General features: G+C 43.8%; 1 protein-coding gene across 4 annotated transcripts in view; it reads left to right on the forward strand.

Annotated features, from left to right (window-relative positions):
• The window catches only part of CNTN5 (contactin 5), a 685,915-nt gene that overhangs the window by 643,875 nt on the left and 18,037 nt on the right, over positions 1-24,003 (forward strand). For all 4 annotated transcript variants that reach the window (XM_079973413.1, XM_079973412.1, XM_079973415.1 and 1 more), the window contains 3 exons: positions 17,199-17,269; positions 18,538-18,772; positions 20,740-20,849. In XM_079973413.1, the coding sequence (XP_079829539.1) occupies positions 17,199-17,269; positions 18,538-18,772; positions 20,740-20,849 (416 nt within the window). The remainder of the gene's footprint in view (positions 1-17,198; positions 17,270-18,537; positions 18,773-20,739; positions 20,850-24,003) is intronic.

Below are 24,003 nucleotides of genomic sequence, written 5' to 3' on the forward strand. Positions count from 1 at the left end.
ACAAATCAAAGCAGACATGGACATACAGAGAGGGCAGCTTATCTCAGGTGATAGGCTGCATCCCTGGGTCCTTGTTCCTTCTACATTTCGAACGCATATCCTGCATTCTATGTTTTAATGGGCCAGATGTGTTTTAGGCTGCAAGCAAATAATTTCCACACCACCTTGACTTATGAAATTTTCATGACACAGGTTTGCTGTGATTTGCCTTGGTAGCTCCCATTCATCCACCCAATAGCCGTTGTTTTACCAGTCAGGGCGTCTTATCTTTTCCTTCTGTCTTCATAATAAACATACACTCCTTAGCACATAGTCAAAGTAAAATAGGGATATTCTGTGCTTTCACGCTGTGCTTCTGGTTTGGATTTTTGTTTGCAAAGGCTCAGCTACGGCTGAGCACTCCGTAACTGCAAATTAATTACTGGTGGATGGTAGCGACTTTATGATGACCATCCGTGAGAGGCTCAGTTTGGGAAATTCAGTCCCCAGACTAGTAATAACAGCCATCATTATTATTGATAGCATTACTCACATTTATATGCCACTCTCCTGTCACTCGGTGCACCTCAGAGCGGCCTGGTCAATACTTAAAAAAAAAAATTAATAATTTAATAAAAGTACATGACATACTTGAGAAAACAGCAACCAGAGGATTATAACAATCAAACAGGAAATCATTAAACCATAGATTTTCCCCACACGGGCCTCAAAATATCCAACTATAAAAGAACTGAAAGAGGAATCAGCTACATATTCAATAATCTACTCCAGTATCAGATATCTAGAGAAGAGAGTTGCTGCTGGGGATACAGAAATTGGCTATCGCTAATCTAGAATAATGCTTTGTTGCTCCATAGGGAGTATGAATCCAGTAAATGTTATGCCACATAGGGCGCCTGTTTGCCCAGCTACAACAAAGCTATAACCAGGCTCCCTGGTGAGATATTTTTTTCTTTGTTCGCTTGCTTATATACAAAGGATTTATTACATAGGAGAGTGTTCAAAAACGGCATACGCATACACACCTTTGTTTATTTAACAGGTTCTTAGTGGTTTACAGACAAAAATATTTCACACCCGCAGTTTGAAGTGCTACAGTCCATGCTACCAGTTCCATATTCTTCTGCCTATAGAGCACATCAGGAACGTGGCCCCCCAGAGCACAGAGGATGAGTTAGACTCAGTGATTGAACTAAGTTAATGAGTGTGGTGTTTGCCTCCTAGGTGGGTCATAAGGAAAGGGTTAAAATGAGTGTTATGTGATTGGCCAGTGGAAACTGATAGGAGGAGTTAGGGTTAGAGGGGGAGTTGTGTGAAAGTCAGTTGAGAGTGGGGAGTTGAAGAAGGAAGAGGGAGGATATAAGTCTGTGGGTTGGTGGAGTTGTGTGGTGAGAGAGTGAGAGGAATTGTTAGGTGGAGTCAGATAGTTAGTTGGGATAATCAGTTTGAAATTGTTAGGAACGAATAGGACAGTTAAGGAACTAAGATTAAGAAACTGCCAAGGAAAATTAACTGAAACCATAAGCTTGTTCATGCCTATAAAATAAACTTGATTATTTGTTAATGTTACCAACTGACTGGACTCCGTGTGTACCTGTGAGGAGAAATGGATTGATGGCAGTGAAGAAAGCAATCACAGTGGTGGCACAGGGTCAATAGACCATCAAACGTCCGGGGGCCCTGTGTGATCACCACAATGAGGGACCAACTCTGCTGATGAGAGCTGCCTGTCAGAATCGAGAAAGGGCACTTTGACACACACACCCCTTTTTGGAGAGGACTCTGTTAGCTCTGAAGGAGAGGAAGAGTTGGAAGGCAGCCAGAGCGTTGCTAGGCAATCAGCAGATGGGCAGAGGTCTGAGTCTGGGTTGAGTGAGAGTGAGGAGGAGGGGGGACAACAGCCTCTCAGTCCCAAATCCAGGCATTTGAATAAAATCAAAAGGCAACAGAAGGGCAGGAGGGGAAAGGCAGGAGTCTGGTGTCCTTCCTGTTGTGGGAGGAGCGAAACTTCAGACTGACCAACAAACGTAATTGCGAACAGGCAAAATGCTGGGCTCTGGGTGCGTCTTTTGTAAATAAACCTTCATAAAAACTACTGGAGAGCCAATTACTTCTTATCGGAGCTTGATTGTCTGCTAGAGATCATTACAGAGCAGTCCTCAAACACAGCCAACAATGCTCCCCATGAGATGTGCATTGCAGAGCAGGGGTGGAGAGCCTGCTGCCCTCTCATGAGTCCTTGTATGGCCCATGATTAGCAATATTGGGAACTGTAGTTCAACAACATCTAGAGAACCACATCCCTGTTGCTGAGGAACATCACAATAGTCATCATTCGGGAATCTTGCCTGTCAGCACTGAATATCTTGCAAAGGATCCCTTATAAACCTGTGAAGAAGCCATTCTTGGCAGTGTATATCGTGGGTAGGGCGGCATTGCTCTCCTGTCTTCCCAACCCCTCGTGTCACTGCCGCTTGCCAGGAAGGAAAGGGGTGAGGGAGCGGGGAGCTCAGCATGGTGCAAGCGTGGCAGCAGGAGCGTCATTTTGGCTCTGCCACCACACCCACACCTGCCAGCCACCTCTTTCCATACTATCTACACTGACCTGCTGTGGTTCTCCAGAATTTCAGCTGGAGCAGATTGCCATCCCTAGAAGCTGGGCATTCTGCATGCGAAACAAATGGTCAGCTGCTGAGCTATGGCCCTTCCCCAAAGGAAGGAGGATAGACAGATAATAGATGGGTAGAGATCCCGGAATAATCTCATCAGGAGCCTGAAGAATCCTGGGTCTGGATGGACTAGCGTCTAGAGATAATTCTGAGGTTGTTAATTCTCCAGTCTAAGTTTTCTGTACTGGGCTTTTCATGATGAGTTGTAAACAAGAAATAGTACAGTTATTAGAAGCAGACTGATAACAGCTACTAATCTCCCATAGCCAATAGTTACAGTTGCCAACTATTGAAAAAGAAAATTGGAATATTTGAGCAGGGCCTGAAGAGGGGAATCCAGAATAGATTCTGTGGTGGAGCCTGGCAGTAAAGCTGTGTGGAATGGAGCAAATTAGGGGCAGAGCTGCCTACACAGAGCCTGAAACTGTCTGTTCACTTAAAATGTTTTTAAAAAGAAAACTTATTTTCATTTTTTTTCTTTTTTTATAAATTTATTTATTTGGTTTTTCAAATTTAAGTTTTACAATCACATATCCAACATACATAATAAAAACAAGATTCCAAAGAATCTCCTGGACCTCCCCTCCTCCCCTTTTATGGGTCCTATTGTTAGTCATTTCCTCATGCATCTTTTATAATAATCCAAATCTTTTACATCTCCATTATATCCAAAATTCACCATTAAACTACAAGTGTTATTCCATTCCTACTAACGATTTTAACTGTTTACAATGATTTTTAAGATAAATTATACATTTCCCCCATTACTTATTAAAATTGTGGTCTTCCTGATTTCTCATTCTTCCGGTCATTTTTGCCATTTCAGCATAATCCATCAATTTAGTGTGCCATTCTTCTCTGGTTGAGACTTTATCTTCTTTCCATCTCTTGGCATTATCTTCTTTCCATCTCTGGGCAAAAAGAAAACTCATTTTCACCAATACAGCACAAAACCTTGCATGCAGAATGCCCTAGGATCATGTTTCTGGTGATGGAAATAACTCTCTCTCTCGCTCACTCTCTGAGGCCCTGGAGAGTCTCTGAATACACCAGATGTGGGGAATCCTTTGCCCTCCATGTGTTGCCAAACTACAAGGGCACCGACTTGGGCCCCAGGGTTACGGGTGGCCAATGGCGGGAGTGATGTAATGTGATGTCATCGTAACGGGGTGGCAGGATGGTGCGGGGTGCCCCAATTTTCCCTTCCAAAACATTGGAGACTATGGAACAGGCTTAGTATCCAGCCTAAGTCTCTCCTCTCTGGTCCTGCCCCCCCCCAAACATCTCTTTCTTAATGGCTTATACTAGCATAAGATCCCATGGGCTTCAATCAGCTGGCTAGGTCCCAGCTGTACCACAATGCGGCTGAGCCAAGGATGAGGCAGTTAAGCCTCCATAGCCTGGTTCTCCCGGGAGCCTTGTAGCTCTGCTGGAGATCCACTAGATCCTAACCTGCTCAACCTAGCAGATCTTGCTTCCTTAATATCTTACCATTTCACACAATGAAGTCTGTGGCGGCTACCAACAAATAAAATAAAATATAACATAAAGCAGCCCTATAAAATATAAAGAGCATGCTAAACAAGCTGGTTTTTTTAAAAAAGCCAGATCAATAAAACAGCCAGTTTCATTGCTGCTATTAGTATTATGTTACTTTTCCAAATTATTTTTATTACTATTATTAATTCATCATCACATCATCGTAACTTTTACAAACTCCTATCCCCTCTTTGGGTGAAGGCAGCTCTGACTCCATCGCTTCTGGCTCACATGCATATTTTACAGGTCTAAGAAGTTAGAAAAAGAGCCCGGAACATGAATTTAAACATGCAAGACATCCCGCTAAAGCAGTTGGGCATTTGAAGCCTTGGGGCACGGCTTCAATTACATTATCTATTCATGGGGAAGTAAGAGTCGAAATTGAGTAGAATGAGAGTTTACCCTGCTAATCATGCATGCACACTGGATTCCATGAGCTAATAAGCTGGTGACATTTATCAGTAGCCGCATATGTGCAGGAATTAAGGAGGGCAAAGAGAAAACCTGATTCAAAATTAGATCTTCCAAGGAATAAAATGGTGGAATAATGAGCTGCTTCAAACCAGCTTGTTTTTTTTGTTTGCTCTTTATCTGGATGAGGACGGTTTTAATTTTTTCCACCTATTTTTGTAAACGCGGACACGTCTCATTTTGCAATGCAGATGATCTGGCAAACCATTCTTACCCACCCCAAAAACCCTATCTCAACATCAAGATTATTCTTCCAGTTTAATCCAAACTTGGACTGTTCTGAAAATACAATCAAACAAAAACAGGCTGCTAATTTAGATAAGAGTTTAACTCAAGCTGACCAGGTATTGGTCTTAAGCTGTGCTACAAATTTCTAAAGGCATTTTTCTGATTGAACCCCACAACAAAAAGAACTCACTTGTGCTGAAGTTGCCTGTGGCTGGATTGATATATATCAGTGTGTTTGGTTTGTGGAGGTTTCTGTTCTCTTGAAGGACTGTTGCAGCACAGGCGGGCATTCGTTTGTTTCATATGAACTCTCTTTGCGGGACTTCTGGCAATTCAGTCTTCTCCCAACCTCTCAGCTCTCCACGTCAGCAATATGGAAATAATAATTCTGACTTTTTTTTGCAGGGGCTATTGAGAGACTGGCATACATTGCAGCAGGGCCTTGTTTCCAAACCAAAATCAGTTGTCCCCACTCTGGAATTTAAAGTTATTCAAAGTCAACTGAGCAAACCCTCCTATAAAGGAACCTCCGAATTGTTTAGGACAGAGGTGTTTGTAGAGTCACTTAAAAAAATGCAAATGGAGTCCAGAGAGAAATGGAACTGATAACAAGAGGTAACCAGCATGGTAGTACCTCTGCTGCAGGACACATCATGCTCCTTCTGGGGTAGTTTGTCCATCTTTGGTCCCCACCCTGCACTCAGCTCTCACCTGTGGCTCCTAGAAGCTGTCAGCATCCGACAGAGGCTGCACCCCAGGAAATGGCTTTGACTAGCTGGCTAAACCAGGTGAGGGTAGCCAATGGGACTCAAACCCTTGGTGAGTTAGGGATTTCCCCTGCATGCCAAAACAGACTCTGGAGGATTGAGTGGACGAGACCAATAGTGGGTCCAACAGTCAAGAAGGAGGCTTCTGCCCATGCTGTGGAAGTGAGAGGCAGATGGGGCTCATCAACCTGAGAAGGTAGCTCATCTAGGAGAAGGAAAATTCTGACCCTAAACCTCCACTGCCTTACTGGATATCTTCAGGAGAAGAAAGCTCTATGCAAATCTAGAATGGAGTCCCTAAGATGGTTGGATGGTGCCTTGTACGCCTCCTTTGGGCAACTCCTGCAGCCTAGCTGTTGCCAAACATATTGCTCTGTTTTCCTTTGGACCACATTGGGTCTTGTGGTCTGGGCAGCCAAGGACCTCTATACACACTACCCAGTCTTGTGTCCTGGGGAGGTCAGTTTGGTGCTGCTAATGCAGTGGTTTGACTTCACCCCCAGAAGCACACTCCATTGTCTCTTGAGACAGATGGAGGCCAACAACAAGCCAACATAGTGCCCTGCAGTTGCTATTGTCCTACAGCTCCCAGCATCCATTGGCCATGTTGACTGAGGTTGATGAGAATTGTGGTCAGTAATATCTGAAGGGCACCATATTGGCTGCCGCTGGCCTAAAAAGTAATACTTGGTAGCATGGCCTTAGTGGAAGATGAGGCAAAAGCCCCTATGATGCAAACTTGTCATTTAAAATTGAAATTAAATGTACTTCAGGAAAGCAGTGTTTGCATTGCATTAAAAGGGAGGGAAAGGGGGAAATGTGTTCAGATACTGGCAACGCATAGGAATCGCATTTCAAGCTCCCTATGATGCAATGTGTGATATATGAACTAGATTCTGTAATCTTCACAGACACACACCCCACTCCCTGCTGTTTTGCACTTGTTCAGATATGTTGGACCAAGTCCTTTGGAAAGAAGTGACACATTTTCACATCTAATTCCAGAAGAGATGAGATGGGAAACATCTGCCTAGGAGGGTGTGAACTTCAGCGGTGCCCTTTCATACCATGAAAGGGTTTTCGTTTAACATTTGTCGGCTTCTCTGATGTGTACCGCAAAGCGAAAAGGAAATATATAAATAAATAAATAAGATATAAAGGAAAAGGAAATGATGACAACAAAGAAATTCAAGAGTCTGCTGAATTGCCAGGACGCTTTAGTCCATTCATCAGGAAAGCTTTGTCAAGCTGTTGACATTCCTGTTTTCTTAACTGAGATCAAGCACCATGAAGAAAAGGGGCTTTAACCACAACGCATCATGCACACAGGTGCGCACACATAAATAAACTTCCACTTTTCAGGCACCTGGCTACTGCTAGCTATTCCCCCTTAGGACACATGCCTCTGTGAATGTTTTCAGACTTGTGATGCCAGGTGGAGGAAAAAAATGATTTTGTTTGAATTTTAACAAGAAAGCTTCTAATTTGGGAGGGTGCGGGGCGGATGAGAGGAAGAACATGCCATTGTGCAAGGAATTGTGCTGATGGAAGAAGACACTTAGTGCTCCTTTGGATAGAACCCCATGTGTATTATTATTATTATTATTATTATTATTATTATTATTTCTGTTATTTCTGTTATTTCTGTTATTTCTATTTCTATTTCTATTTCTATTATTTCTTTATTATGTGCCCTTCACCATCAGATCCCAGAGTGGATTACAACCAGTTAAAAGTCAATATTAAGAACAGTTTAAAGCAAATGACAGTCACGGGAATGGAGTGGTTCCTAGAAATAATTTACCAACCTGCATTCTTTTCAGGAAAACTGCTGGCAAAGAAAATGCACGTTACTCAAAATGGCACACAAAGATGTACTCGTTAAGATAAATTTGAACCAAAACACCAATGAATGTTTGTGAGGATTCAAACGAATAACCTGAACTGTGGGGAACTGAATTTAAGACTTTAAAAACAAGAAACTTACACAACCCAAACTGATAGCCCCATCCAGTTAGGGATGGATGGACCTAAGTGTGTTGACTTGTGTGTGTGTGTGTGTGTGAGAGAGAGAGAGAGAGAGAGAGAGAGAGAGAGAGATTCCAGTGTGCCTCCAACTTGGGGACGGGGTCTGTCCATAGTTGGCTTTTGCATTTGAATACCTTGGTTTTCTGTTGCTCCTGCAAGGTGTCGAAGGATGTAGGTAGTTGAATGCTTCAACAGGCTTCCAACATCACTGGCTTTTGCCCTTGCTGTCCAGTCAACACTTGCAGAGTGCTAGATAATTTGTCCATTCCTTCACTTGCCTATATGTTGGCGGAGCCCCTTCAGCTTCTGTTCCTCTTCCCCGAGTGCCTCCGACCACAATGTATCTTTTCTTAGCAAAGATATTCCACATTTGTCCTCCTTTCTCTCTAGATTAATCTCACCCGCTGTATCCTGCGCCCTTTGCTCCAGGGTCCTGTCTGATCTTAATTATGATAAGAGCCATATTGACAGTTAAGAGACAATAATAACTTTAAGGCAATAAATTACCAAGACAGACGGCAGGATAGCATGGGAAACGGGGGCAAAAGTGACTTGACCAAGGTCACACAGTATGCCACTAGCAAAGCGTGGTCTAGAACACATAATCAGGTTGGTGCTGTCCAGTTCTTAAATCTGTATGCAGCCAAGAAAAAGGAGAGTGATTTTTCAAATTCTGATACATAAGGAAGGCCTAATAATGTGTGACCTTGAGCAAAACAAGAGAGGTACACAGAGGTACACGCTAATGCCTGCCTGAGAAATCGCTTTTGATATTAATATGCATGCTTCTGTATGTAGATATACAGTGGTACCTTGGGTTAAGTACTTAATTCGTTCCGGAGGTCCGTACTTAACCTGAAGCACCACTTTAGCTAATGGGGCCTCCTGCTGCTGCCTCGCTGCCGGAGCACAATTTCTGTTCTCATCCTGAAGCAAAGTTCTTAACCTGAAGCACTATTTCTGGGTTAGCGGAGTCTGTAACCTGAAGCGTATGTAACCTGAAGCGTATGTAACCTGAAGCGTATGTAACCCGAGGTACAACTGTACTGTACATTGTAAAAGGCGGCTACCAACATACTGAAGATAGATAGATAGATAGATAGATAGATAGATAGATAGATAGATAGATAAATTTATTGTCATTGTCCGTATATACACAGTATACACAACAACGAAAATCAAACACCCAAGACCGGATTCACACACACATCTGCACGTATCTCCAACACTCTCATCCTATTCAGACATAATCTATTAAAACATACATAATCCAGAATATAACACAACCTATTAGAAGCATAGCATAACCTAAAACCTATCTCATTCCTTACTACTCACTGCTTGCTATTTCTTACAACTGGCCCTGAGATCATTGTTTAGTGCAATCAGAGCTCTTGGATAGAAACTATTCAGAAGGCGTGTGGTTCGTGTTTTCATTGTCCTATATCTTCTGCCCGAAGGCAACAGTTCAAAGAGGTTGTGAGCAGGATGGGTGGGATCCCTCAGGATATTGTGTGCCTTCTTCAAGCTGCGAGACGTGAAGATCTCATCCAGGGTTGGTAGTTGGAGCCCAATAACATTCTGGGCAATTTTAATTATTCTCTGTAAGGCTTTTTTATCCATTCCAGAGCTGCTCCCATACCACAATAGTATACTATAGGTTAAGACACTCTCAATGGTACTATGATAATAGGACAGAAGTAGGTGCTGAGATAGATTCAATCCTCTGAGCATTCTCAGGAAATACAACCTCCCCTGCACCTTCCTCACAACCATATTAATATTTGCAGTCCATGAGAGGTCCTCAGAGATGTAAGTGCCCAGGTATTTAAAACTACCAACCCTCTCCACCTCCTCGCCATTTATGTGCAATGGTAAAAATACACTTTTCTTTCGCCTAAAATCAATTATGAGTTCTTTGGTTTTTTTGGTGTTAAGCATAAGATTATTTTCTTTACACCATTGAATTAACCCCTGTACTTCTTTCCTATAAGCAGCCTCATCATTCTCACTAATGAGCCCCACCACTGTTGTATCATCCGCAAATTTGATGATTGTGTTGGACTTATACAGTGGGGTGCAGTCAAATGTGTACAGGGAATAGAGGAAGGGGCTTAACACACACCCCTGAGGGGCTCCTGTGCTTAATACTAGAGTAGAAGAGTGGTAAGGTCCCATTCTCACTGTCTGCGGCCTATCGGTCAGGAAATTCCTTACCCACAAGCAGATCTTCTGATGTATACCCAAATTGGTCATTTTAAGGAATAACCTGTCTGGTAGAATTGTATTAAAGGCAGAACTGTAGTCCACAAACAACAGCCTTGCGTAGGTTCCCTGTCGTTCTAGATGACTCAGTACAGTATGGACAGCGATGGAAATGGCATCATCAGTAGATCTATTCCTTCTGTATGCAAACTGGAACGGGTCTAGAGTGGATGGAAGACCAGCCTTAATATAATCTAGCACCAATCTCTCAAAGCATTTCATAACGACAGATGTTAGGGCTATTGGTCTGTAGTCATTGAGAGATACCACCACTGACTGTTTAGGGACTGGCACTATAATCGATGTCTTCAGGCAGGTAGGGACAGAACCCTGCAACAGGGATAGATTAAAAATGTCCGTAAATACACCAGCTAATTCTGCAGCACAGTCCCTAATAACTCATCCCATAATTCCATCCGGTCCAGCTGCCTTCCTAGTATTAATGCTCCGAAAAGCACGTTGTACGTCGGAGGTCTGTAATAAAAGTGGTTGTTTATCAGTAATAGTTCCTGATGGTGTGCTGGTAGCCAATGCTGTAGTGACGGTGGTTCCAGTTCCCACCTCAAAACGACTGAAGAATTGATTCAGCTGATCAGCCAGGTGCGCACTGCTGTTAGCCAGTTCGTTTTTAATATTTTGCCCTGTAATTTGTCGCAGGCCTTGCCATACACGACGAGGGTCGGAGCTCTCAAAATGCTTTTCGATCCTCCGGCAGTACATGGCTTTGGCATCCCTAATGCCCTTTTTCAGTTTGGCTCTAGCTTCTCTATACTGTTGCACATCGCCAGAGTGAAAAGCAGCATTCCTTGCCTTTAGCAGAAGATACACATCCCTGTTTAGCCAGGGCTTGTTGTTAGGAAACACCCGTATTTGTTTGGTGGTAGTAACGACATCAATGCAGCTTTTGACATAGAACAGTACTATTGAAGCGTATGTGTCCATATTATTCTCCACAAAAAGTGACCATTCAGTGTTCCGAAAGCAATCTTGAAGTTGCTCGGGTGCACCTGCTGGCCACACTCGTATCTCTCTAGTTGATGGTCTAATTCTGCGTGCGAGAGGTCTATATGATGGTATCATAAGTAAGGATATGTGGTCTGACTGTCCCAAATTGGGCATATAATCAATGCTCAATTTTGGCATAACCTACCATATTACAAGGGACGCAGGTGGCGCTGTGGGTTAAAACCTCAGCGCCTAGGGCTTGCCGATCGAAAGGTCGGTGGTTCGAATCCCTGCGGCGGGGTGCGCTCCCGCTGCTCGGTCCCAGCGCCTGCCAACCTAGCAGTTCGAAAGCGCCTCCGGGTGCAAGTAGATAAATAGGGACCGCTTACCAGCGGGAAGGTAAACGGCGTTTCCGTGTGCGGCTCTGGCTCGCCAGAGCAGCGATGTCACGCTGGCCACATGACCCGGAAGTGTCTCCGGACAGCGCTGGCCCCTGGCCTCTTAAGTGAGATGGGCGCACAACCCCAGAGTCTGTCAAGACTGGCCCGTATGGGCAGGGGTACCTTTACCTTTACCTTACCATATTACAAGGGACGCAGGTGGCGCTGTGGGTTAAAGCCTCAGCACCTAGGACTTGCCGATCGAAAGGTCGGCGGTTCGAATCCCTGCGGCGGGGTGCGCTCCCGCTGCTCGGTCCCAGCGCCTGCCAACCTAGCAGTTCGAAAGCACCTCCGGGTGCAAGTAGATAAATAGGGACCGCTTACCAGCGGGAAGGTAAACGGCGTTTCCGTGTGCGGCTCTGGCTCGCCAGAGCAGCGATGTCACGCTGGCCACGTGACCCGGAAGTGTCTCCGGACAGCGCTGGCCCCCGGCCTCTTGAGTGAGATGGGCGCACAACCCCAGAGTCTGTCAAGACTGGCCCGTACGGGCAGGGGTACCTTTACCTTTTTACCATATTACAATGGTGGAATTAATTCAAGCCCAGCGGGAAAATGGTAGAATCAACACAAATAGCTTATAACTGCTTCAGCACTAGCATCATCAGCATGAAACTATCCTTTTAAGAAAAGGTGGCTTGAAATGTGTGAGTATTTAAAGCCTTCTTTAATAGGGAAAAAATACAGTGGTACTTCGAGTTACATATGCTTCAGGTTGCATACACTTCAGGTTACAGACTCCACTAACCCAGAAATAGTACCTCGGGTTAAGAACTTTGCTTCAGGATGAGAACAGAAATCGTGCTCCGGTGGCGTGGCGGCAGCAGGAGGCCCCATTAGCTAAAGTGGTGCTTCAGTTTAAGAACAGTTTCAGGTTAAGAACGGACCTCCGGAACGAATTAAGTACTTAACCCGAGGTACCACTGTATATGAATAGCTGGAAGTGGTCCTTGTGACAAATATTGAGATCCGAATATATTTGAGGCACACATCCGGATGCTGATTAACAGACAAGTGCAAACCATGGTTTGCTGATTTGGAAGTAACAGCAAACTGTGGTTTGCATGAACCAGAAAGTCAGGGAAGCAATCATAGCACAGAAGTGGAAGGAGGAACTTGGGAGCTCATTTTTGAAGCTCCAAACAGTAGTTTCATGTTTCTCATTCCCAAGGCAGCATGAAGCTACAAAACAGCTGTACAGTGTCATTTTTCAAGTGTATAGGGAATACTGGGACTTGAAGTTCTTCAGTAATATCTGAGTATTTACCAATATACAGGAAGAACAGGCAGCAGCAAGTTGATCTTCACCTTGAAGCAGCCAGAGGCAGCCCCAGCATTAGACAGAATCAAGCAGCCTGCCTCAGGCAGTATCTTTTGGAGTTTTGTTTCAATGAAGCCAATTGTCATCTGTTCATTTCAGGAATGGGCAATGTGTGACAATCCGCCTAATTTTAAATTGCCCTCACCCTAATTTCAAAAGCCTTGTGCAATCAATCAGCTCACAAGAGTGATCTCTTTCTCCTCAGGCAAGCTAATGGGTGCAGAGGAAGAAAGAGAGAAAGGGGGGGGGGAGAGAGAGAGAGGGGGGGGGGAGAGGGAGATGGAGATGGCGGCCCTGATTGCTTTGGGCATTGGTCTTGCCCATCACTGTGTTTCGTGCTGCCCATAGTCATCATGCAGCCCTTGACAGATTACTCTGAGGGATTTCTACCCTCAACAGGAAAATGGTTGCCCATCCCTGATTTAGTTTATTATTATATAGTTGTGGTATCCACTCTAGGAATTGCTGGTAATCACAAGTAAGGAGAGTTTGTGTTGCACTCAGGTCCTGTTTATGGGGCTTCCCATGGGCATCTGGTTGGCCACTGTGAGAACAAAATGTTGGATTTGATGGACATTCAGCCTGTTCAAGACTCTTCTGTTCTCTTCCCAACTCCCAAGCAGGCATGGTCAATAGTCAGAGATGTTGGGGGTTGTAGTCCAACAACATATGGGTAGCCATAGGTTTCCTAGAGCAAATTTTTTCACCTCCCCTTTCACAAAACTCCCTGGTTAGGGTCTTCATGTTCTGTATTTCCCTGTGGATTAATAATAATAATATAATAATAATTTATTATTCATACCCCGCCCATCTGGCTGGGTTTCCCCAGCCACTCTGGGCGGCTTCCAACAAAACACTAAAATACAATAACCTGTTAAACATTAAAAGCTTCCCTAAACAGGGCTGCCTTCAGATGTCTTCTAAAAGTTTAGTAGTTGTTTTTCTCTTTGACATCTGGTGGGAGGGCGCTCCACAGGGCAGGTGCCACTACCGAGAAGGCCCTCTGCCTGGTTCCCTGTAACTTGGCTTCTTGCAGCGAGGGAACCACCAGAAGGCCCTCGGTGGTGGACCTCAGTGTCCGGGCAGAACGATGGAGGTGGAGATGCTCCTTCAGGTATACTGGACCGAGGCCGTTTAGGGCTTTAAAGGTCAGCACCAACACTTTGAATTGTGCTCGGAAACGTACTGGGAGCCAGCGTAGGTCTTTCAAGACCGGTTTTATATGGTCTTGGCGGCTGTTCCCAGTCACCAGTCTAGCTGCCGCATTCTGGATTAGTTGTAGTTTCCAGGTCACCTTCAAAGGTAGCCCCACATAGAGCGCATAATAAACACACAGACATGAGTATTTAGGTTAATGGGCTAAAACAGGCCACAACTTTATTGGTTACAGATGTGAGAGGTTTGACTTAGGCATTGGGTGAAGCCCAGGTATATCTTGACTCCTGCCTGTCTGCAGGGGGTCCAGCTAAGGATAAACTACCAGAAGGAGGAGCCCTATGACTTATGTAAAATAGGGGCACCCCGAGGGGTTCCCTTTGGGGTCATGGCATGGCCCTAGCCCACATCTGGACTTTGGACAGGATCCACACACACCCAGATCCATTTAACAGGATACCCTTATCAAGGGGGGGCAAGCAGAGGCTACAACCTCCCCTCCAATAAACAAAGGCTTACCCAATGCCTAACCGCCAATCAAACCCAAACTAGCCAGTGTATTGCTGTTGATAATTAATATCTTGATTAGGAACTAGGTACTGATTGTGTGGCAATAAACATAGCTTATGGGCAAATAGATCTTGGTAGAAAAACATATTCCATAATATTAAGTGAATTTCCAGAGGAAACTGCCCATAAACAACCCCAGTTCTAGTGACAAGCAGGGGGAAATGGCTCATTTTAATAGTTTTCTTTGTTGAACATTTACTCATTTAAGAGTATTCATTCTCTGACTGCAAGTTGTTGGGTTTTTTTGCTTTTTTGCTTTGGTGCAATGAGGGGGAGGATATTGCTTTGACATATTTATTTTTTAAATGCTTATTCATTTCAGAGAGTTTCCCTGTACGTCTCTGTATTTTACAGTTCAGGGCAGACAGAGATTCATTCTTTGGACAGGTTTATTCTTTTAACATTTACTCATTTAAGGAGGGCTTCAGCCTACCAGGCTATTACCAACGATCCTCTGGAAAGGTGCTCATCTCCGGCCGAGTAACAAACAAGGCCATCAGCTCAGATGCTTCAAAGGGCGTCGGTGCTCTAAATCAGCCCAATGACAGATGAATAAATAAAGCACAAGCCTTGCAGGCATTGAGGAGAGAGGCTATTCTTTCGAGAACTGATTTAATAGATTGCGTTACCGCAGCTCCATTATCTACCAAAGGACTAGTAAAGGAATGGCATGATAATGACAACAGCAAAAGACAGAACATGGCACAGCTATGCCTTAGGATGTCATCGCTTTGTGCCATTATATAAATTAGGGGTGGGCAACTGATGTCGCTGAAGCTGACCCCAATAAGCCCATAACATTTTGTTTATTTACTTAAAAAAATAAGATATGAATTCTGACCCACAATTGCTTGGGTTCTCAAGTTATCTAAGAATAACAATGAAAGACTCTCCTGGTATGCCCCGCAGAGGACCTTAAGGTCCATGAATAATCATAGTTTATAGGTCCTGGGCCCTAAGAAAGTCAGATTATCCTCCCCCAGGGCCTTCTCAGTGATGGCTCTGGCCTGGTGGAATGCTCTGTCCCATGAGACCAGAGCCCTGCAGGATTTAACTTCCTTCCGCAGGGTCTGTAAGACAGAGCTATTCCACCTGGCTTTCAGCTTGAACTTAGCCTGATCTTTTATTCCCCTTCCTTCCCTCCCCCTCCCCTTTTTATGAAGATTACCCGCTCTGGGATCCCACAGCTAATTCTCCCCTGATCTCCTCCCAGGCCCAAATAGGACTAATTTAGCCAGCTAGCCCTGGTGATCATCTAATGTTTATTGGATGGTTTTTTCCCCTAAATTGATTCTTGAATTCTGAATTTATTGTTATTCACGTTTTATACTGTATTTTATACTGGCTTTTTGTTGCATCAATTAAGTGTTTTAAATTTGTTGTTAGCTGCCCTGAACCCGGTTTTCTGAACCGGGAAGGGAGGGGTATAAATAATTTAAAAAAAATATTATTATAAAACTAGCAAATAAAATAAATCAGTACTGTAAGTTAAAACAGGACAGAACCAGCAAATTCAGAGCAGGCTGCAATAGCAAACCTCCTTCAAAGTTGTGGAGAGTGGCATTTTCAGCTCTTTTCTAAAGGACATTGAAAGTAGAAGCTGGTTGTGAATTGGAAGAGAATGGACACTCCAGAGGGAAGGTGCCTTCACTGAGAAGGTCCCTCAACTCAGAAGATAGGGTCGTTCTGAGGTCGTTCTGAAGACTGTTGTAATTGTTGGATCGGTTCATGCAGGAGGAGATAGCTAATAATTGAACCAAGACTTGGTTCCTTTATTCTATAAACCAGGGATAAGGAACCTATGGCCCTCCACATATTACTGGACTCTCACCATGCACTACCTAAGCTGTCAGAGGCAGTCTGCCCCTGAATGTCAGTCGCTGGGAGGCCCTACTTTGGGGCTTCCCGCAGACATCTGGTTGGCCACTGTAGGGCTACAATGCTGAACTACATAGTCCATTGGCCTGATCTATAAGGCTCTTCTTATGTTCTTATCAGCTTTAGCTGGTACTGCCAAGGCTGAGGGATGATGGGAGTTGTACTCAATGAATAACTCTTATGTTGTCCAAATGGCAGGAAATTTGGGGTGGGAAGCAGAGACTTAAAGCAAAAAATTCACATAGATATTACTGAATCGTATTTTTATTCTTCTATGCGTTTTTTCTGCTTAATTGTTCATTTGTTTTGCACTACTAGTATTATTATCCTTACCCTCGTTGATATTTAACCCTTGCGCGTAACAACACCAACACTCAGTTTGATCCAACTTGCCTTTGTTGATATCTACAGGAGCCTGGTTAAAGGAACATTTAAAGACTGTATCTTCCTTTTGTACACAATTTAAACGAGTTTTCTGTTTGTGGCTTCTATAGTAGATCTTGTACATAGCTCTCTCAATTTTTGGATTATTAATATAAGATTTAGAACGTAGAATGGTTTTTTTTAGTGTTTTTTGTGCCGCTTATGTGCTGCTTACTTTATACTGATTTCCCATTCTGTGGGCATGACCAAGCCAGCATAGACGTCACTGAGAAAGGAATGCAAACATGCTGGGAATGTAGGCTTGAGACTCTGTCCTTCCAGGTGATGCCCAAAATCTTCCTGGCACAGTGCATCAGGATAATTGGGTTTCTACTCGAAATAGAATCCAACCAGAGATAGCAGCATCTTCCTTTATTTGATTTTTTTCTTTAACTGTTTTGCCCAGGATGCATCATCTTCTTGACAAGGGGGGGGGGGTGACTTCACAAACTAGCTTGTTCTCAATTTTCCCCCTTCTCCCCCCTCTCTCTTTTGTTCACAGTTCCAAAGACAGCTCCTGCTAATGTAAGTGGCAGAAGTGGAAGAAGGCATGAATTAGTAATAGCATGGGAGGTAAGGAGCTCTTTTGATTAAAGGCCTCATTTCATGTTGACTTCTTTGAGAGCAGGGTACAGAGATCTGTGCAGAGGTTTCCCCACAAGCAAAGCCTGTCAAGAGAGGCACTCGGAAGATCAGGTCTTAAATGTCGGTTAAAATCTCCCCGCGGCGCCCAATTTAACATGAAGAGGAAGTGGCAGTCATTTGGAGATCCTGTGGAGAGTCCAGCAGAACCCCCCAAATTAATTCTGGTTTATTATTCGGGACTTAAACCACAACTTGGGATAACCAAGGAGCAAACTCAGCATCCATATCCGATATTAAAGCAACAAGTCCAGACCACCAAGTTTCCCTCACCCCACTGCTTCTGCAGTGTCTGTAATCACAGAGCTGAGGGGGACCCCCTAGAGCAGCCTTTCTCAACTTGTGGATCCCCAGTTGTTGTTGAACTACAACTCCCATCACCCCTAGCTAGCAAGGCCAGAGCTCAGGGATGATGGGAGTTGTAGTCCAACAACATCTGGAGACCCACAGGTTGAGAACCACTGCCCTAGGGCCATCTAGTCCAGCCCACTGCAATGCAGGAATTTCAGCTAAAGCATCCAGGACAGATGACCACCCGATCTCTGCTTAAAAACCTCCAAGGAAGGAGAGTCCACAAAAGCAGAACTAGGACGAGGAAGAAATCTGGTTCAGTTTGCATTGAATGTTGAATAGATCAAATTCACCACTTTCTGAAACAATGACTGAACCCAAACACAGCTGTCCTTCAGAATTCACCTTTATCTGAACATTGCAATGCAACTCACCAACCAGTTTTGGCAAAAATGCATGTATTAGGAGAAGTACAAAAAAAATCCAAGGTGAAGGTATTAGTAAAAATAAAATGGAAAAAGTACGCTCTATGGGGAGGGGAATGCTTGCAAAAAATGTATGAATTCGTCAAAACTGCATGCAAAAATGTGCTTTTTGGAAGAAATTCAGGCGAAAATGCGGGTGAATTTTCATGAGGATCCTTTTTTAAAAAAATAAGTAAATGCAAATTGCTCCAAAATGTGGAGAACTGAATTTAAGATTGGAGAAATGAGACCCGAAATTGACAGATTCGCCCATTCCTAGGCAGGAGTGTGGGCCTAGCTCTCTTCACTAAACCATCCTGTTTCACTAAACATGCTGATTCTTTCTCCTCCCTCCCTGAGGTTTGGTTGGCCTTCACGAGGGACTGGGCCTTTAGTGTGGCAGACCCACAAACCAGAGGAATAACCGAACTCATCTTTCTTTAGCCAGTTTCTGAAGAGTTCCAGAATGGAGAAAGTTTTGGGTACATAGTAGCCTTCCGGCCCAACGGGACGAGAGGCTGGAAGGAAAAAATGGTAACCTCTTCCGACGCTTCCAAGTTCATCTACAGAGACGAGAGTGTGCCTCCCCTGACTCCATTCGAAGTGAAAGTTGGCGCTTACAACAACAAAGGAGATGGGCCATTCAGTCCTATTGTAGTCATTTGCTCTGCAGAGGGAGGTGAGTTGGTGAACCCAATCTTCCACTCCCATTTTTTTTTAAATCAGAAGTCTGTAATTAATTAATACGCTGCTGAATGCCCAAATAGGCTTCTAAGCAGTTTACAAGTATAAAATAGATCACAAACAGATTATAAGCGTCCGTAATTAAAATACACAATTAAAAAAAATCCCATTGAAAGATTAAAATATGTAATAATACCATCCCATTAGACCAGAACAGTAATTAAACAGAAGACTCCACTCGAGAGATCAAGAGAAAGTCTGTGTAAACAGGCGTGTCTTCAAAAGCCAGCGGAATGCCAATGCAGATGGATCCTCTCATATTTCAGCAGGAAGTGACTTCTATAACATCAGAGGTACCAGTGGCAAAGCTTCCCTCCTTATCACTGCAAGCTGATAATAATAATGCTTGTTCCAGCAGGCTCATTTTATGTTCCTGTGGATACTTAGGAGTATTCACAACATGGGCTTCCCATGGCAAACTAGTATAAAAAAGACACAATTTTTAATGTAAAGAGATACCCACTGATTACTTTTCCAAGGCTCATTTTCACTTAATGAATGAAGCTCTCCCATTAGTTTTAGATAAAACTGCCATCTATGGTAAACTAAACATGGAAGTCCACATGATAGCCTTTGCAAATGAGAAAACAGTGTAGCTGAGACCCTGCGCATAATATCTTAAATATTATGAAAAGAACTTTTATAGATATTGGACCTTTCATCTGCACAGTTCTACAAAGGCATTTATAGTTGGAAGTTGATGCTGGAATATTAATAAAAGGTTATGATCATAACACTGGCAACAATTATAGGCAAACCTAATGGACCTCTCCATCTTATTCTTAGTGTTAGTCAAACAACATTCAGCAATGTACTGAGTTATGGGCTATTTCATCTCACAGCAGATTTGATGGTCTCTTTTTCCAGTCCAAATCAATAAAAGCTACCATTCCATCTCCATAAACTTTCAGAAAATTATACCAGAGCTTATTCATAGATTGTGCATTCCCAACCTTTTCCTGCAAATTTGCATTTTAGTGTCTAGCATTGGTGAAAGCCCAGTGAATAACGGCGTGCAATGCAACAAAAAAAGCAAGCATTTGTTTCTCGTATTAAGCAAAAAGACTTGATTTCTGTTCCCATAAGGGGAAAAGCTATTTATATTTTGGTCTCCTCACTTTCCATTTGGAGCAACACAGTTCTGTGAAAGGGAAATAATTTCCACATTTATAGAAAACTGCCGCCCACCATTTTGGGGAGCTTGCAAATTATTTGTCCTGCCGCAATCTTCCCTGACAACAAGGTAATTGCTTCAATGATATAAAATCCAGGAAATGGCTTTCAATGCACAAATCTTTGAATTGCATAAAACAGAAAACAAGGCACACTTACTGCACAGACCATCATATTGGGTGGAAAACATCGAAGCATAATATTTCTCTGACTCCATAACATTTCTTGTTTCATGCTATGAAAACATAGGAACTTAGGTTTGATGTGTTATCCAGGTGTCATATTGTGACTGCATCGCCACTGTTTTACTGTAGGCCTCCTTCAGTGCATGTTTTGAAAAGTTGGCTATAAATGCTTTAATAACAGAAGCAACCAAAGTAATAATCAACCCCCTCTTCCCATGCACCACGTCGATCATAAATGCTTAGGATTGTGCTAGTTTGTCACAAAACATTCAGATGCATGTGGGCTGTGGCGTAGGCATCGGAGTTCTCAATAGCCCATCTCTCTGGGCCTGTCGGTAATAGGGATATGAACGGATGTGACATAAAGGAAAGCAATAGAAATAACAGTTTTCATTGTGTCGCTTTTGCTGATGCTCAGGACAACTGTGTAGTGTTATCCCCAGCAATAAGAGAGGCTAAAGGGAAAGTATATGACAAATTTGGCTCTGCTATTTTGTTCCAGCTGAAGTTCACTATTTCATTCCCCCCCCCCCCTTACCTACAGAACCCAGCGCTGCTCCAACTGATGTCCAGGCTACAGGATTGTCTGTTTCAGAGATTCTCGTTGCATGGAGACACAGCAAAGAAAGCCTGGGAAGACCTCAGGGATTTGAGGTATTAATATAAAAATACAAACTGTGATGGGTTTTGCTTTTGCTTCCCTAACCCTGTGGCCGCCTAAAAGGATGATGCGGTGAAAGCTCTGTCCATTTTTTAATAGTTATCATACAGCAGTAACAAAAGGAGAGGAAGTTATTCAGACAGAGCTGGATTACCCATTATGCTAAGTAACGTATAGAATCCACAGAGCAGGTTTTCAAGACTTCAGAGGGTTTTCTGATCGGCGGCATTTTTATTTTATTTTTGCAATATATAATTTTTTCTGGGGCAGTTGGAGGCCTGTTTCTTTTGCAATTGTTTGCTGCCATGTTTTGTTAACAAAAGTGACAGGAGAGATAAGTCCCCTGTGACCTACTTGGAACAACTGCAGGTCTGCTGTGTTTGTACTGAGGGGTATATTGCTAGCAATTGTCCGCTTTCAAAGGCATCCTTGAATGGCAGTCAGAGCTATCGGTGATGTGGCCCTGGGTTTTCAGCAAAGAACTGCCAGCATTGCTTCTGAGGCTAATGCAGGCTGGTCATTTAGCGTCCTCTAACTTTGTACTTTTCCCCATTGAAAGATGCAGCTGGGTGGAGATTTGTTTGGGTGTTGTTGTTTTTTTAAGTGGATTTTGCGTCTTTATTTTATATTTATTTATTTATTTATTAGCAAATTTATAATCTGCACTTTTGTGAAGATGTAGCAAGGCAGAGTACGAGGATATGAGGATAAAATTATGGTGGGAAACATAATGCCAGACTAGCATACCCTCCAACATTTCTCTGATAAAAATAGGGACATCCTATTTATTATTATTAGGGACACGGGTGGCGCTGTGGGTTAAACCACAGAGCCTAGGACTTGCCAATCAGAAGGTCGGCGGTTCAAATCCCCGCGACGGGGTGAGCTCCCATTGCTCGGTCCCTGCCCCTGCCAACCTAGCAGTTCAAAAGCACATCAAAGTGCAAGTAGATAAATTGGTACCGCTCCAGCAGGAAGGTAAACGGCGTTTCCGTGCACTGCTATGGTTCACCAGAAGCGGCTCAGTCATGCTGGCCACATGATCCGGAAGCTGTACGCCGGCTCCCTTGGCCAGTAAAGCAAGATGAGTGCCGCACCCTAGAGTCTGCCATGACTGGACCTAATGGTCAGGGGTCCCCTTTACCTTTATTATTATTATTATTATTATTATTATTATTATTATTATTTCTCATCCATCTGACCGGGTTGTCCCAGCCACTCTAGATGGCTTCCATCATATATAAAAACATAATGAAACATTAAACATTAAAAAACTTCCCTATACAGTAGCACCTCGGATTACGTAAACCTCTGCTTAAGTAAACTTCATGTTATGAAAGTGGCAAACTCAGAGGTATCAGACCAGGTTTCGCCTTCGCACACATGCACAGAAGCAGTCTACCGCCAAGGGCATGTGCAGAACAGTGATCCTTGGGTTGCGGAAACCTTGAGATCTGGCCGGGCCTCCAGAATGGATCCCATTCGCAACTGGAGGTACCACTGCCTTCAGATGTCTTCTAATGGTTGTATAGTTACTCATCTCCTTGGCTCGGGGATTGCATAAATCCGGTACTGTCCCTGGAAACTAGGGACACTTGGAGAGTCCGTGCTAGATAGTCCTTTGCTCTGGACCAACAGAGGCCTCCTTTTCTGGTTGCTGTTTTCCATGGTTCATTATTTAGGAGCTGCCCCGTGGGCTCTCATTTTCCACTCTTCTGAGGGTGGCAGAACTACAAAGAGCTCCCACCCCTTCAGGTCTAAACACCAGAGGTGGTTGGTAATACAATAACTGGTTCTCTCAACTGGATGAGTGTGCTTTTTGGCATTAGTAAAGGTAAAGGGACCCCTGACCGTTAGGTCCAGTCGTGGCCGACTCTGGGGTTGCGGCGCTCATCTCACTTTATTGGCCAAGGGAGCCAGCATACAGCTTCCGGTTCATGTGGCCAGCATGACTAAGCCGCTTCTGGCGAACCAGAGCAGCGCACGGAAACGCTGTTTACCTTCCCACCGGAGCGGTACCTATTTATCTACTTGCACTTTGACGTGCTTTTGAACTGCTAGGTTGGCAGGAGCAGGGACCGAGCAGCAGGAGCTCACCCTGTTGCAGGGATTCGAACCGCCAACCTTCTGATCGGCAAGCCCTAGGCTCTGTGGTTTAACCCACAGTGCCACCCGCGTCCCGCTTTTTTGACATTACTGGTGCCTTATTGATTCCCCTACCTGGAGATTGGCCATAGCTCAGTGGTAGAGAGCATGCTTTGCAGAGATCAGTCCAGAGCATTTCTAGGTTGGACTGGGCAAAACTCCTGTCTAAAACCTTGGAATGCCAGTCCCAGTCCGTGCTGACAATACTGATGGACCCATATTGCAATTGGTACAACACAGTTTCCTATGTACTCCCACAAAAAAGCATTGTAATCTATAGAAACATAAAGTGTCTTGCTGATCTGTCTAGTCCAGCATTCTTTAACCTGACAATGGCCAGCCCTGGGTGATCATAAGCAAAAAATACAGGAGATACAGCTCTCCCCTTTTGCTTGTCTCCATCATGTGGCAGCTTGAGGAATGCTGTGTGGAGGCTCCCTTTAGCAATCACATTCCTACAATATAGGAATTGGCTCCCTGACCATGAATCTGTGTATTTTTTAAAAAGCTATTGAAGCTACCAGCTGCCACTGTCACACTTTTCCGCTGGAAACTTGCCAGACTCAAAGGATGTTTAAGCTGAACATCAATACTATTAAAATCCAGTTTTGAAAAGTGAATCGTGACTAAGGCAGCACTGAAAATTTCTTCGGCATTTTTTTTTTTGTTTGTTTGTTACCATTTTCTCTCAGTTAATGAGAAAATGAACTGCTTCCGAGAGTTATCAAAGGGGAGAGAAAATTTAAAGAAACATTGTCATGGTAGGATGTGTGGGGCTTTGGTTTTGCTTCCCTGACTATCAAGATGCCTGAGGGGCTTTGTGAGTATCTGTCCTTTCATTCTGCAAATAATATCTCTCCAGTGCTCTGCAGCCTTCCTGGGTGCCCATACCTCCTGGAAACTCATGATATCTCCAACTGGGCTTTCTTGTAAGCACAGAAAGGCAGGGATGGTGCGCCTCACCTGTTTGTTGTTATTTCTTAAAGCAGAGTATTATTACTG

The sequence above is a fragment of the Podarcis cretensis genome, assembly GCF_951804945.1.
Source record: "Podarcis cretensis genome assembly, chromosome: 4".
Classification (NCBI taxonomy): domain Eukaryota; kingdom Metazoa; phylum Chordata; class Lepidosauria; order Squamata; family Lacertidae; genus Podarcis; species Podarcis cretensis.